This window comes from Octopus sinensis, linkage group LG9 (assembly GCF_006345805.1).
Source record: "Octopus sinensis linkage group LG9, ASM634580v1, whole genome shotgun sequence".
Taxonomy (NCBI): Eukaryota; Metazoa; Mollusca; class Cephalopoda; order Octopoda; family Octopodidae; genus Octopus; species Octopus sinensis.
In genome coordinates, this window is record NC_043005.1 from 39,981,557 (window position 1) to 39,995,955 (window position 14,399).

The 14,399-nt window shown below is 34.0% G+C and overlaps 1 protein-coding gene across 1 annotated transcript in view; it reads left to right on the forward strand.

Moving 5' to 3' along the window:
• LOC115215790 overlaps positions 1–14,399 on the forward strand; it is a 97,922-nt gene that overhangs the window by 26,042 nt on the left and 57,481 nt on the right. The window contains exons 4-6 of the mRNA XM_029785089.2: positions 5,039–5,178; positions 5,480–5,581; positions 10,075–10,223. Of these exons, the coding sequence (XP_029640949.1) occupies positions 5,569–5,581; positions 10,075–10,223 (162 nt within the window). The 5' untranslated portion in view covers positions 5,039–5,178; positions 5,480–5,568. The remainder of the gene's footprint in view (positions 1–5,038; positions 5,179–5,479; positions 5,582–10,074; positions 10,224–14,399) is intronic.

The following is a 14,399-nucleotide window of genomic DNA, read 5'->3' on the forward strand; positions in this document are numbered from 1 at the left end:
AACCTTTAAATAGTTTTAGAATGGAGAAAGTTCAGAGAGTCTTTACCTTTGTTGGCAACCAAAGGTCTGTCTCTCTCTGTAGAATGATTGTATGATGTATGTGCACCAAATTCAATGTTGCATGGTAGCAAGACATGGGTCCTGCATGTGGAGGACATGCAAAGGCTGGGGAGGAACAAAGCTGGCATGTTCCACTGGTTGTGCAATGTCAGTGTGTATGTTTGGCAGAGCATTGAGTGAGAAATTGGACATAAGAGGAATTAGATGTAATGCGCAAGAGAGGAGACTATACTGGTTTGATCATGTGATGTGGATGGCTGAGGACAGTTGCATAAAGGAGTACCAATCACTTAAAGTGAATGGAAGTTGTGGAAGAGGAGACCCAGGGAGACATAGGATAAAGTATTGAAGGCTGATTCCAAAACACTGTACTTTATAAAGAAGATGGCAGAATACCAAGATATGTTGTGCATTGTTGTATTCAAGAAGATATGCCCACCACAACAGAACTGATATCCTAAAATGAAGGTATCATGTAAAAAGCATTGGTGTGGATGCTGGTGCCATATAAAAGGCACTGGTGATGGTGCCATGTAAAAAGCATCTAGTACACTCTGTGGAGTGGTTGGCATTAGGAAGGGCATCCAGCCATAAAAACCAAGCTAAAACAGGCTATGGAACTTGGTGCAGCCCCTGCCCTTCCCAGTTCCTGTCAAGCTACCCAACCCATACCAGCAAGGAAAACAGATGATGATGATGATGATGATGATGGTGGGGGGGGGGGTGATGGTGATGATGATGATGATGATGATGATGATGATGAAGATGATGATGCTTCACTACCTAGGTGGTTTTGTGATTGTTTCTTTTTCTCTTTACTAATCCTTTTGACATAATTCCTTTCAGTCCCTTTAGTGTGTACTTTAATTCAATTATTAATAATTTTATTATACGTATAAATTTTGTTACCCTTTAACAACAATATTGCTTTCCTTCTTCAAATACTTCTAATATCTCATTATATGTCTAATTTGTGTATCTTGTTCATCTATATTGTATTTAGCATCAGTGATCAGTCAGTTGAACCACTCTGACATAAATAAGTTGCTCCTTCTTAAATGAAATTATATTTATCTATTTAATCTACTTATTTATCTATCTTTTTAATGTCCACTGAGGTCAGCTTGTGTTTAAATACAACTAGAACTCTTAACATAGCAAATTTCATCACTACCTACAAATTCCTGTCATCTCCTTCCTTTACCATCTCTTGCCCTCTCCCTGTACAAAGTTTTGGTCACTTCCTCAGCTACTACAACCATTAGTTCCCTTCAGCCTCCTAATGATGATTGCCTTGAAGAAATCATGTTCCTACATCTACCTTTAGATCTACATAGTACTAAAATTGATTTACAATGAATCAATTGATTACATTGAATCATTGCATCTGAGGGCCCTAAGACACTCAAATAACAGAAACATGTGTTGGCTTCTTATTTAAGAAGTTTGCTTCCCAACTACATGGTTCCAGGTTCAGTCCCACTGTGTAGCACCTTGGGTGAGTGTCTTCTACTATAACTTTGTGCTTACCAATGCCTTGTGAGTGGATTTGGTAGATAGAAACTGAAAGAAGCCTGTCATAGATGTGTGTGTGTGTGTGTGTGTGTGTGTGTGTGTCTTTGTGTATATGTTTATCCCCCCACGACCACTTGACAACCAGTCTTGGCATGTTTACATACCTGTAACTTAGCAATTCAGCAAGGGATTCTAATAGAGTAAGTACCAGACTTTACAAAAACAGAAAATATGTACTGGGGGTCAATAAGTTAGACTAAAAATCTTCAAGGTGGTGTTCCAGCATGGCTGCAGTCTAGTGGCTGAAACAAGTAAAAGATAAACAATAAAAGAGGTGTAATTTCCAATTGTTTATTGTGTCTGGAATTTTATGAGTTAACTCAGGACAATTGTTTATGTTTTCCACTGGTTAATATGGTTAGCCAAGTCTGGATTACAAAATGTGCTCATAAAGAATCTACCCTGATCTTGAGATCTCTATTCATTTGTGTCATACATCAGGGAGTACTGAAAGTTCCTAGCCTTGGGTAAAGGAAAGCACAGGATGATCAATTAATTATGATGTTATTTGACATATTCCCCTCTCAGATTCATACACTTATTGCAGTGGTCCTTCTGTTTTTCTAAACTCTGTAAAAGAACTCAGAATGTTGGGCCTCCAGCCAGGCCTTTCGTGATACCTTTACTTTCATGATACCTTTAAAGCCAAGAACTTTTCAACACCTCCTTGTGTACACATATATTTATTCCTATATACTCACCTTATATATATATAAGGTGGGGGTATATAGGGATAAATTATCCAGGCGAGTAAAGTGATAGCTCTTAAGTATATTCCAGGTCATGGTTAACTGCATCAGATGATAATAAACATCAATGGTCACTTAGTATTAGCAATCCTGTTGTAATTTTTCTGATGGGTAGGTAACTCCAGGTTCACCTCCCTGGATTATCAATATTAACAAGAGTGTAAATTTCAAACAGTTATAAAGAATATGGACACTGGCACATCATCAAATTTTTCTATTAATTTTACAGTTGGTCATACAGCATCATTAGTTGGTTAAAATGACCAACACATGTTTCTGCTGCACAGAATAGGTGCAACTGTGCATGCAACCCAGTATAATCTGCTGTGAACTTTCATTCAGTATATATATATATATATATATATATATATATATATATATATATATATATATATATATATATATATATATATAATAAATATTAGGGAATAAATCCAAATTTACAGGGAAAAAATCAGATTTAGGATTAAATCCAATTTTATAGTAAAATATTATATAATATTAATTAGAGACAAAACCACTATTTTGTAAAACAAACAAGGAAAGACTTAATTAATACATAAAATTTTAATAAAAAGTAAAAAAACCGCCACTACAATTGTTTCATGTCCTCAATGACAATCTTCAGGTGGATTTCCGATTTTCAACAGGTCATTAGAAATGTTCGATTTCTTTATGCACCAAGTTTGACAGTCGTTAACTCTAATGTTTTATCTTGACAATTCTTTGTTTTACAACATTGAAGGGTTACATCATCACTTTTTGAAATGCAATTCATGGTGTCTGATTATATTGTGAGTTTTTGCTTGCAAATCAATTTCTGTGAACTCATGGATAGATAAAAATTTCATGTTGTTTATGAATATGAGTTCCATCATGGAACCAATGCATCCCAGACAGCTCAAAACATCAATGAGGTGAAGATGTGGTAAATGAGTGCACCATATGTTGATGAGTTGAGAAGTTCCGATCTGGTGACTTTACTCTTGAAAATCAACCCCATGGTAGACCTGAGACCAAAGTGGATAATGATGAGCTGGAAACTGTAGAGGAAGCAGATACACCTCAAACTACACATGAGTTAGCAGCAAGGTTTGATGTTTCAATTTCAACTGTATTGGACCATCTGAAACAAATCAGCAAGGTAAAGAAGCTGGACAAGTGGGTGCCACATGACCTGAATGAGCCTCAAATGACACATCATCTTGAAACTTGCTGTTCTTTGCTGTCACAGCATAAAAGCAAACCATTTTTCCATCATATTGTTACGTGTGATGAAAAATGGATTCTTTTGAACAACAGCAAGTATTATGTATGGTGGTTGGATAGAGATGAAGTGCCAAAACACAATCCAAAAAAAGCTAATGGTGTCTGATTGTTGGTCCAGCGCTAGTGTCATACACTACAGCTTCATGAGACCTGGTAAGTCAATTACAGCAGATGTATACATCAACCAATTGGATGAAATAATGAGTGAACTTGCAATTAAACAACAAAGATTGGTTAATAGAGACAGGCCAAATCTCTTGCAAGACAATGCTTGACCACATGTAGCATAAAGAACGCTACTCAGGTTACAGGCACTGAACTTGGAACTACTCTGTCATCCACCATATTCACCAGACCTTGCACCAACTGACTATCATGTTTTCCATTAGACAACTGTTTGCAAAAAAAAAAAAAATTCAAATGTGAAGAAGATGCAAAAACAGCCTTTCATGATTTCATGACCTCTTGCTCTCCAGAATTCTTCACTGCAGGTATTAATAAGCTATCAATAAAATGGCAAAATGGGGTTCATAATTGTTATATTGCAATACTATATAGTGGCTGTGTGAGCTACAAAATCCTCATCGCCACTGTTATATCACACGTTCGGATAACCTCTACTCAACTCCTCAACATCTAGACTTCTCCCTCTATATCTATGTATTGGGCTAGCCTACTTCATCGTCTGGGGGCATGGACACAACAATAATTTAGGTATATACTTTGATTAACTGCATTGATTTTTGTTGAGATAAAGTAAAATAAACTTTCAGTTCAAAATCGAACATTTCATTTTTTATGACCTGATCATCGTTCATATATATATATATATATATATATATAGCAACACACAATAAACAGAGAATCAGGGAATATCTCAACTCTAAATCTATAAACAAGAATAGAACAGATAATGTGTATTGTGAAATTAACTTTAACAATAATCTTCCTGAACTAGGTTTCGATCTCCTTGCTTTAATAATAATAATAATAATTGTGTTAACATATATTTCCAGAAATATTAATATTAATTTTAATGATATTTGGTGTGTGTGTGGTTTATATATATTAATAAAAGAGAAACAATTTTCAGTTTTATAAGATGAGATCTATAACTAAAAATGTAATTGTCACTATACATATCTTTTGTTGTTACACACTCCAAAATTTCTCGAAATTCTGCTGAAGGATATTTGGATTTACTTGTCATACATGAGGAGTTACCTTGGATATGTATTCTACTTACATTTCCTGGTGTCTCATTGTTGGATATTGTTGACCAAATTCTTTTAAAACTGAGTGCTTTATTGATATCTACCTGGATTTTTTAATCCCTCTTTTTCTTATAAATATATATATATATATATATTCCTTTTTTTTTATAGATAATCAACATAAATGCACTGTAGCTGATATTTCACCAATAAAAGGTAGCTACCCCTTTGGAGAAATAAATCCGATAAACAACAAGTTTATTTACCGCTCATCACGTGTTATGAAATTACTGGCTAATAAAACACCAAAGGTAAAACAGATTTGTTATTAATTATAAGGAAAACTACTAAAATATTAATTACTTTGTTTTCTATGACTAAAACTCTTTAACTTCATTTCATCAGTTATGTCAGTATATTTATTTATCTATATGTATTATTGAATTTGGTGGTTGAGCAATTAATTTCAATAGTTAGTACAGCCGGCTTAGATTAAGCATAATACTGTGCTTTTTTGTATATTTCATTGTTAAAACCTTCTATTTAATAGAAAAAAATATTTATAAAAGAATTTATGAAATAAATGACTTATTGTTTTCCTTTTTATAAAAGGTTTCCAAAGAAAAAAATGTCATAAGGGGAATACCTGTAAACACTTTTGTTGCAAATATTGTGTGGAACTCCATAACTTTAAACTGACAATGAATTTTGCTGGTAAGTATCAGATCAAACTTAATTAATCTTATTTTCTAGAAATAAGGATAGAGTAGTTATTAATTTATTCAATCATATACTTAAGTAATTCTGTATCTATATTCAAAATATATACAGAGTATTCAGGTCAAATTTAACAACTTTTTTATGTCTCCTTTCTTTATGAAATTACTGGCCAAAATCAACTAAAAGTTAAAACAGACTTGTTATTAAATATAATGAAAACTACTAAGATATTAATTACTTTGTTTTCTATGACTAAAACTCTTTAACTTCATTTCATCAGTCATGTCAGTATATTTATTTATCCATATGTATTATTGAATTTGGTAGTTGAGCAATTAATTTCAATAGTTAATACAGCAGGCTTAGATTAAGTGAACAGTCAGTGACATTGGAGAGCATAAAGATTAAAGTTGTAGGTGAAAAAAAGCTGGAAACCAGCTGAATATCAGAAAAGAGTTACCTGCATCATGATGATTTGCTCCAGGTATTATAATGCTGACACATGACTTTTTCTCAGTGCTCTGTGAACACTGTAAAGGCTATAAAATGTGACATGGACAGCTACAATGGAGACTATGAAACCTTGGCTAGCCGGATTGAGAATGTCTTTAAGTGTGTCTCCAGTGAGGGTGACATCATGCTGCTCTACATCTTTAAACAGAGCCTTAGGCTTAATTCAGATGGCTTTGTGAAGCTGCTGGAGACTGTGGTCTAGCCCTGGCTGAAGAGGGTTGCTGCTGGAAGACTGTATATGTGACAGTAGGGATTGGCTCTAGTTAACATTAAAAAGGTTAACTAGAAATAATTATGTAGTGAAGAAAAGACATTAGTCAATGACTAATGATATTTTGATTATTTTGATAAGTATGGGAGAAGATACATTTTAGTCTTAATTGACCGCTTTTGCAAAACAAGTATTATAGGTGTAGAAAGAGTTAAAGAGAGAATAAGCTGCATAAAATGGACTTGGTTTGCATAAGAATTAATATTCATTTGTACGTATTAGATATAAGGTAGAAAAATAAGTAAAAACAGAAAAATATTACAATTTTGATGGTAAATATTTGCTGTGGCTATAAAGATGAAAAAATAGTGCTCAGAGGTTTATTATTGCATGTAAGGATACTGAAAAATAAAAATGTAGGGGAGATAAGTGAGCTGGGAATGAAAAATAGAAAAATATAAGAGGTTTTAAATTACATATATTGATATGTAAAGTAATAGAGTAACTATGTTTAAGTATAAATAAAATTATGAGTTAAGGAACTAGCTTGGCATAATGCGAGAGGGATATATAGTGGTATTAGGTTAGTAATTAATATTCAAGTAATAGAAGAGTATTGAAGAGTATTAAAGGATGAAATTTAATTCAATCTTTTTACACACACACACACACACACACACACACACACACACACACACACACACATATATATATATATATATATAAAGCTATGCTTTTCTGTCCAGCTGCCACTGAGGCCCTGTCCAAGTTATTTACCAGTTGAGATTATATTTATTTCTTTCGGGTTTTTTTCTTTTTCAGTTCAGTTCAGCTGTCTCTGTATTTGTATATCAATTAATATGAGAGTCAGCTGAAAAGTTCATAAGCTAACAAGATGCACTAATGGAATGAGACAAAATGGGATTTATTTTTAAACATAGTCCCCTTTGCAATCCACATACTTCTTCCATTGGTATTGCAGAGCTTCAATCCCATTGGTGAAGAAGCTTTCATCTTATTGGTCAAAAAAGTCATCAAGTGCAGATACGACATCATCACTGCAATACTGGTTCCCAGCCAAGTATTTTTCACATTGGGGAACAGGTGATAGTCAGATGGGGCCAAATCAGGAGAGTAAGGAAGGGGATCAATCAATTCAAAGCCACAATCACACACAGCAGCCAAAGACTTGTGTGTTGGAGCATTGTCCTGATGAAAAAGACTTTCTTTGTCAGTTTTCTTGAGTGTTTGGTCTTGAAAGCCTTTTGTAACTGCTTCAGCAAGTTTGCATAGTACTCTCCATTGATGGGGTGGCTCTTTTGCATCCCCAAAATTTTGCATCGCAAAAAACTGAAGCCATCACCTTTCTTGCCGATCAAAGGACCTTGGCCTTTTTTAGAGGAGGTGAGGAGGGGTGTGTCCACTGCACTGATTGTCTCTTTGTTTGTGGCTCAAAGTGATGAACCTAATATTCATCCTGGCTTAGAAAACATTCAAGGAAACCAGCTGGATCTACTTCAAACAATGTCAGATTTTCCCATGATGTAATTAGTTTGGTACACTTTTGGTCAGGTGTCAGAAGAGATGGCACTCACTAAGCAAAAACCTTCATCATTCAAAGTTCACCGTGTAGAATATTCTCAACTCTCTCACAGGATGTGCTAATAGCATTGGCTATTTGGTTTATAGTCAATTGCCTTCTTCCACCACCATGTGAACGTAATCAATATTTTTCTTCATGATGGCAGTTGCAAGACATCCAGACGTTAGGTCAGCTTCCAGACCCCCATTCCCCTCCTAAATTCAGTTACCCACTTCTCCACTGTTGCTAAACCTACCTGGAGTATCATCCACTAATGTAGCAACCATGTCAGCATGAATATCCCTAGGGGTTGAACCCTGTTTTTTTCAGGTACTTAATTATATCACAGTGCCAAATTTTGTCCATTTTCAAGAGAAGTCGCTACCAGTTACTTTTGAAGTGTTCTTTGAACAGTCAGATGTTAGTTTACCTGGAAAGAAATAATGCAGTTAATAAGAAGGGGTGAAATTAATGCATGCAAGCTTTCACAACTCTAGCACCACTCATTCATAGCCAGTCCATGATCTTTTCAGACCACCTCCACATATCACTCTATCTGCATATCTATTGAGATATTTCTAGAATCACCTATGTGCTTATCTATCTATCTGTCTCTTTATTTATTTATTTTGTTATTTTCCCATTTGCCAATGTATGTATTTGTTTGCCTTCATAATGCTTGTAAGCATTAAAAGTTTAATAATAAAAATGAAACGAATAATGGTGGTGTCCCAGCATGGCCACAGCCTCTGGTGGTCTTGAACACATAAAAGGTAAAGGTGTATCATCCACAGCTATTTGCTAACTAAAGTTACTTCATTTAAATCTAACTGCCAATATCTTTTAATGCATAAATTTAGAGATCTTCATCACATTATTTCATTATATTGAACATTTCAGTTGCACCCACAAACTTGAACCCACAAATGCAGAATGATATAGACCCCCTCTCTCTCTCTCAACCTCTTGTGTTTTCACTTTCTATTTTTTCATATTGATTCCACTACTTTAATTTCATTCTTTGTCTCTCCTTCCCCACCTTCTCTCTCCATATATTTCTCCATTTGAGTTATTATCTCCCTTGGTGTAAGTGTAATACACAGACAAAATTGACAGCCTGCAGGAACACATAGATTGCTAATATAGATATTGTACACTAACATAATGATTTTCTCTCTACTTTAACAAGTATGTTGAAGACTATACTTAACTTATGAGATTTGAAACATGTCAGATGTAGTTTCCATACTTGCCAAAATAGTTAAAATAAGACTAGTAAATGATTAATATTGTCCAGGTGGTGAGCTAACAGAATCATTAGCACTCAAGGCAAATTGCTTGGCAGCATTTCGTCCATCTTTGTGCTCTGAGTTCAAATTCTGCAGAAGTTGACTTTGCCTTTCATTCTTTCAGGATCAATAAAATAAGTACCTGTTTGGTACTGAGGTCGGTGTAATTGACTTAACCCTGCTCTGAAATTGCTGGCCTTGGGCCAAAATTTGAAATCAATATTGTCCATTTCTCACTGTCTTTCTAGTTAACTTTTTAATGTTCCCAGTGAACTATTAATAAAATGACTTCGTCATCAGCTTCAAAGAAATTTCAGTCATGTTGAAGGTGAACCATTAGAAGGCTTAGAACATGTTTTACTTAAATGTTATGTTATATATAAAAGTTGATAATTGACTTTATAATATCAAGAAAATGTATGACATCTTAATTTAGTAGAAAGATTTCAAAAATTTTGAAATACTTTACAAAAATCCAGTTGCAGTAGTGGAAAATTTTTTTCACGTTTAAATGGCTTTTTGCTTATTTAAAATATATTTATCTCTTAAGGTTTTGTAAAAATTCTGGAATAATTTTTATAAAAACCTATTTTGATCTTTCCATGAGATTTTTTCTCATCTGAAAGATTTCATATTCTTGTTAATGGAACATAAGTTGTTCCTCTTAAATACCAGTTCTCTCAAAAATTGTACAGGTATAGTGAGTTGGCTGAACTAAATAGAACTAAATATCATGTGATCACATTTTGCAAGGGACAAGATTTATAAAATAAGCATCTGTAATATGCTGTTGTCAAGCCAATTAAATATCCTTGTGTCTAGTCAAAAAATATCTATATATATAATATGACCAGTAATAGAAATATAGATTTTTGATATCTTTATTTTTCAGCAAATAAATGGATAAGTATTGGAGGTGTTTCTGGAAGTCCCATTCGTTTTACCTTGGAAGAAATAGGTGGAAAACCAGGCGTGAACCATACCTATGACTATCATTCATTTTTTGCAAGTATTCAAGACAATTCAGAGACTGTTTTTGAGGTAAGTATTACAAAAATATTTTAATATGATTTCTGGAACATATCTCCTAATTATTAATGTCAGTAGTAACAATATGATTGTTTCTCTGCTGGACATCTTCTTCTTCTACTAATATGTACATATAAACAAGTTACTGTTTCTCCAAGCACTCTTCTTTAAACCCAGTACTAAAGCTCACTCTGGGATATTTTAGCTATCACTGCATTTATAATTAAATTAAATTCACTGGATACCTGAGACAGTCATAGATGGTGGTCATATTTACTATATAGCCTTACCATAAAGAGTAAAAAAGAGATTGACTGAATAATACTGTTTCTAGTTTATTAAACTTCATCAGCAACCTCTGCATAATTGCATGATTGAAGAATCTGCTGTTACACCTATAACTAAATCAAATAGACTAAATTGTGTATTAGGTACATCTAATCATTTTAAAAATTAATTAGTGAATGCAGTAATGGCTAAAAATTTTGAGTAAATCCCATGTGTAATTTTAATATGGAAAATAAAAACTATTGTCACATCCATAACAAAGATGTAACAGAACTAACAGTTGAAAGTCTGTGTAATATTCAAATTAGCTTGCCTAATTTAAACTTAATAACAGTAGCTTCAAGTACAATTTCACAGTGGACATAAAATATAGGGTATCTGATTGTCAAAGGTTAATAAACTAGAAACAGCAGCATCAAATCAATTCCTCTTTTATTGTGCATGGTGAGGTTGTAGAGTAAACACGACAGCTATCTATCACTGTTTTAATGTATCTAATGATGTTAATTTATTTAATTAATTTATGGAAGCAATATATATATTTTGGTATATTTCATAGTTAACTTTAATTGAAAATAAACATTGTAGGCACATCAGTAATTTAAACTGAGTGTTTATATTTCTTTATCCTACATCATCATTACTTTCCCCAATCAGTCATCTGATCAGTGCTTAATCAAGGCATCGTTTTACTGCTCAACAACTTCTGTCCCAAAACTTCAGTGCATCTACACTTAACACACAAACTTCATTACTCTTATGCTCCTAAATATTTCACTAACAGCTGTGTTGTATCTGTACAGTGTATACAGTCACAATGCACACAATACTCAGCTGAGATGCTTTCACACACAACAATACTAAGGAGAAAAAATGTTGTTTTCGTGTAGTGCACAACATGAAAACTTTCTCACAAATTTCTCCAAATTGCATCAGCAACTTCTGGTCCTTTGCCTAAAAGATCTCCCCAACCATCAGTTAAGACAGCTTTGTAAACAACTTCTACTAAAATCCTGAGTTTGCTGCCCATTTTGCCTTTTATACCACATGGTTCACATTCTCTACAAAACTAAGCAATAAATATTTCAGCTCTGACTGTCTCACTCCACTACATGTGTAATCATTAAGTTCAGAATTCTATTTATTTGAGTTAACAAAGAAATCATTTCTAATATTTTCCTCCCATTGTTCTCAAGGGGTATGCTTTAGAACAAGTGTCTATTCTCATGACAGCTGATATTGGTGTGTTTACATACCCATAACTACAACTAAAATTCTTCAAAGCAATGCCCCAGCATGGCCACACTCTAATGACAGAAACAAGTAAGAGACACCATATATCTATACATTGAATGTTTCTTGAGTTAAAGTTTTTTTTTATTTTTGGTTATATATATGTAAGCATACATGTGCAAGAGCAAGAGAGAGAGAGAGTGTGTGGGAGTGAGACATGTCTGCTAACGGTTATATATAAACCATTACTACCTTTCTCATGATTGGGCCACCATAGACTTAACTGGCTGCTCCACATAGAAATCTTTACCCAAGTTTAGGAAGGTGTATGAACATCCTACTGTACCAAAAGCAAACCTTCAAAATGACAGGGAAATCCCTTGTTGATCAACAACCAGTCACTGCAGCTGTTTTCACTCACAATTGTTGATGCTTTCTTGCCAATGGAATCAAGTGTGTAGTCTATGGAAGGTTTGCTTAACTACACTGCTCTCCCAGTTGTGATGCAGTAGTATGGATAGGTGAAGCTCTTCTCAGCTTTTCCTGATAGAATTTTGTCATTAAGTAATGTTGATATTTTAGTACATGTTGATTTCTAAAACGTGAAGTTAAATCAGTGATCAGTGCATGGAACATCCACTATACTTTCATTCACACAGATTAGTTCTCTGAGCAACTAACACAATTCAATTTCTTTCATTCCATTTAAGTATGTGGTTGCTGATGGAAATATATTTGTTTTTGATCTTAACTCAGTTCAGCATAACTCAGGATTCAAACTTCTTTGAACAACAAACAGGCAGGAGATCTTTCAGTATTGCATCAGATGTGTCTTGCCAATGAAATACTAACAGATTTGTAGTTTTGACACACAGAAAGTGCAGTATCAGCAGGAGCAGTCACTAATCTCTAATCTACACAAATACATCTTCAGTTGTGATGGCACGAACATAGTGTTCTTGGTCATTTATGAAAATGAAAATGAACAACCAACCAGTTATCTAGTTCAAATATGAATTCATACACATACTTACAAGTATATACACATCCACATACATGCATATAGATACATAACCAAGGACATAACCACATAAATATACTATATATATAGGCGCAGGAGTGGCTGTGTGATAAGTAGCTTGCTTACCAACCACATGGTTCCGGGTTCAGTCCCACTGCTTGGCACCTTGGGCAAGTGTCTTCTACTATAGCCTCGGGCCAACCAAAGCCTTGTGAGTGGATTTGGTAGATGGAAACTGAAAGAAGCCCATCATATATATATATATATATATATATATATATATATATATATATATGTATATATATGTGTTTATGTGTCTGTGTTTGTCCCCCCCCCCAACATCGCTTGACAACCAATGCTGGTGTGTTTATGTCCCCTTAACTTAGAGGTTCAACAATAGAGACCAATAGAATAAGTACTAGGCTTACAAAGTATAAGTCCTGCAGTCGATTTGCATGGCCACAGTCAAATGACTGAAACAAGTATACGAGTAAAAGAGTAAAGAGTGTATATATATATATATAATATATATATATATATATATATATATATATATGTATATATATGTGTTTATGTGTCTGTGTTTGTCCCCCCCCCCAACATCGCTTGACAACCAATGCTGGTGTGTTTATGTCCCCTTAACTTAGAGGTTCAACAATAGAGACCAATAGAATAAGTACTAGGCTTACAAAGTATAAGTCCTGCAGTCGATTTGCATGGCCACAGTCAAATGACTGAAACAAGTATACGAGTAAAAGAGTAAAGAGTGTATATATATATATATATATATATATATATATAATACACACACACACACATGTAAATGAGTGTGTGTGTATGTTTGTATGTGTGTGTGTGTAGTATTTTGCCCATTACTGTAGTTTCACTTGCATAGATTTTTTTTCAAATATTATGCATTGAATTATGTGCATGTATATGTCACCATTTTTAGGAATTCATACGGGTGAAACTGTACAGTAATGGATAAGTCACTAGCTGTTTGGTACATACATATTTACTCTACAAAAGTATTTAGTTCTCTCTGAGCTTTTTCTGTAATCATATGTAGTTAAGCATTTGAGTATATACATATATATCCATACACACACACACACACACATGTAAGCACATACATACACATATAAATACTTACAAATGTAGTATCGTTGATAAATGAAAGAACTACTTTTGTTGCTGACAATGTCAAACAATGATAACTAACAAGGGTCGCTTACAACAAAGAACAATCGAAGGAGCAGATTTAGCCTTAAATTGAATGACACAACAGTAACTTCATTGTTATGAAAATTATGGTAGCATGCACATAAACTGATTAAAGATAACCAAGGACAGAAAGTGACTGCAGCATGACCTTTTGATCAGTAGAATGCAACATGATTACAACAATGGCATCGCCAACAAGATATGAAGAAGTGACTTTTATCTGACCCAGATTTGACTGAAGTCTGGTTGAGGCAGTACAAGAAGGATAACAGGAGCTGAGAACATTAAAGGAGTCTCAATAATGTTATATCTTAGTTTAGGAAGAAATTAAATCTGAGGATATAAAGGAAACGATAATGTCATTGATGAGACCAAAGAAGGATTGGTTATTGCTTAACCCTTTAGCATTTAAACCGACCATA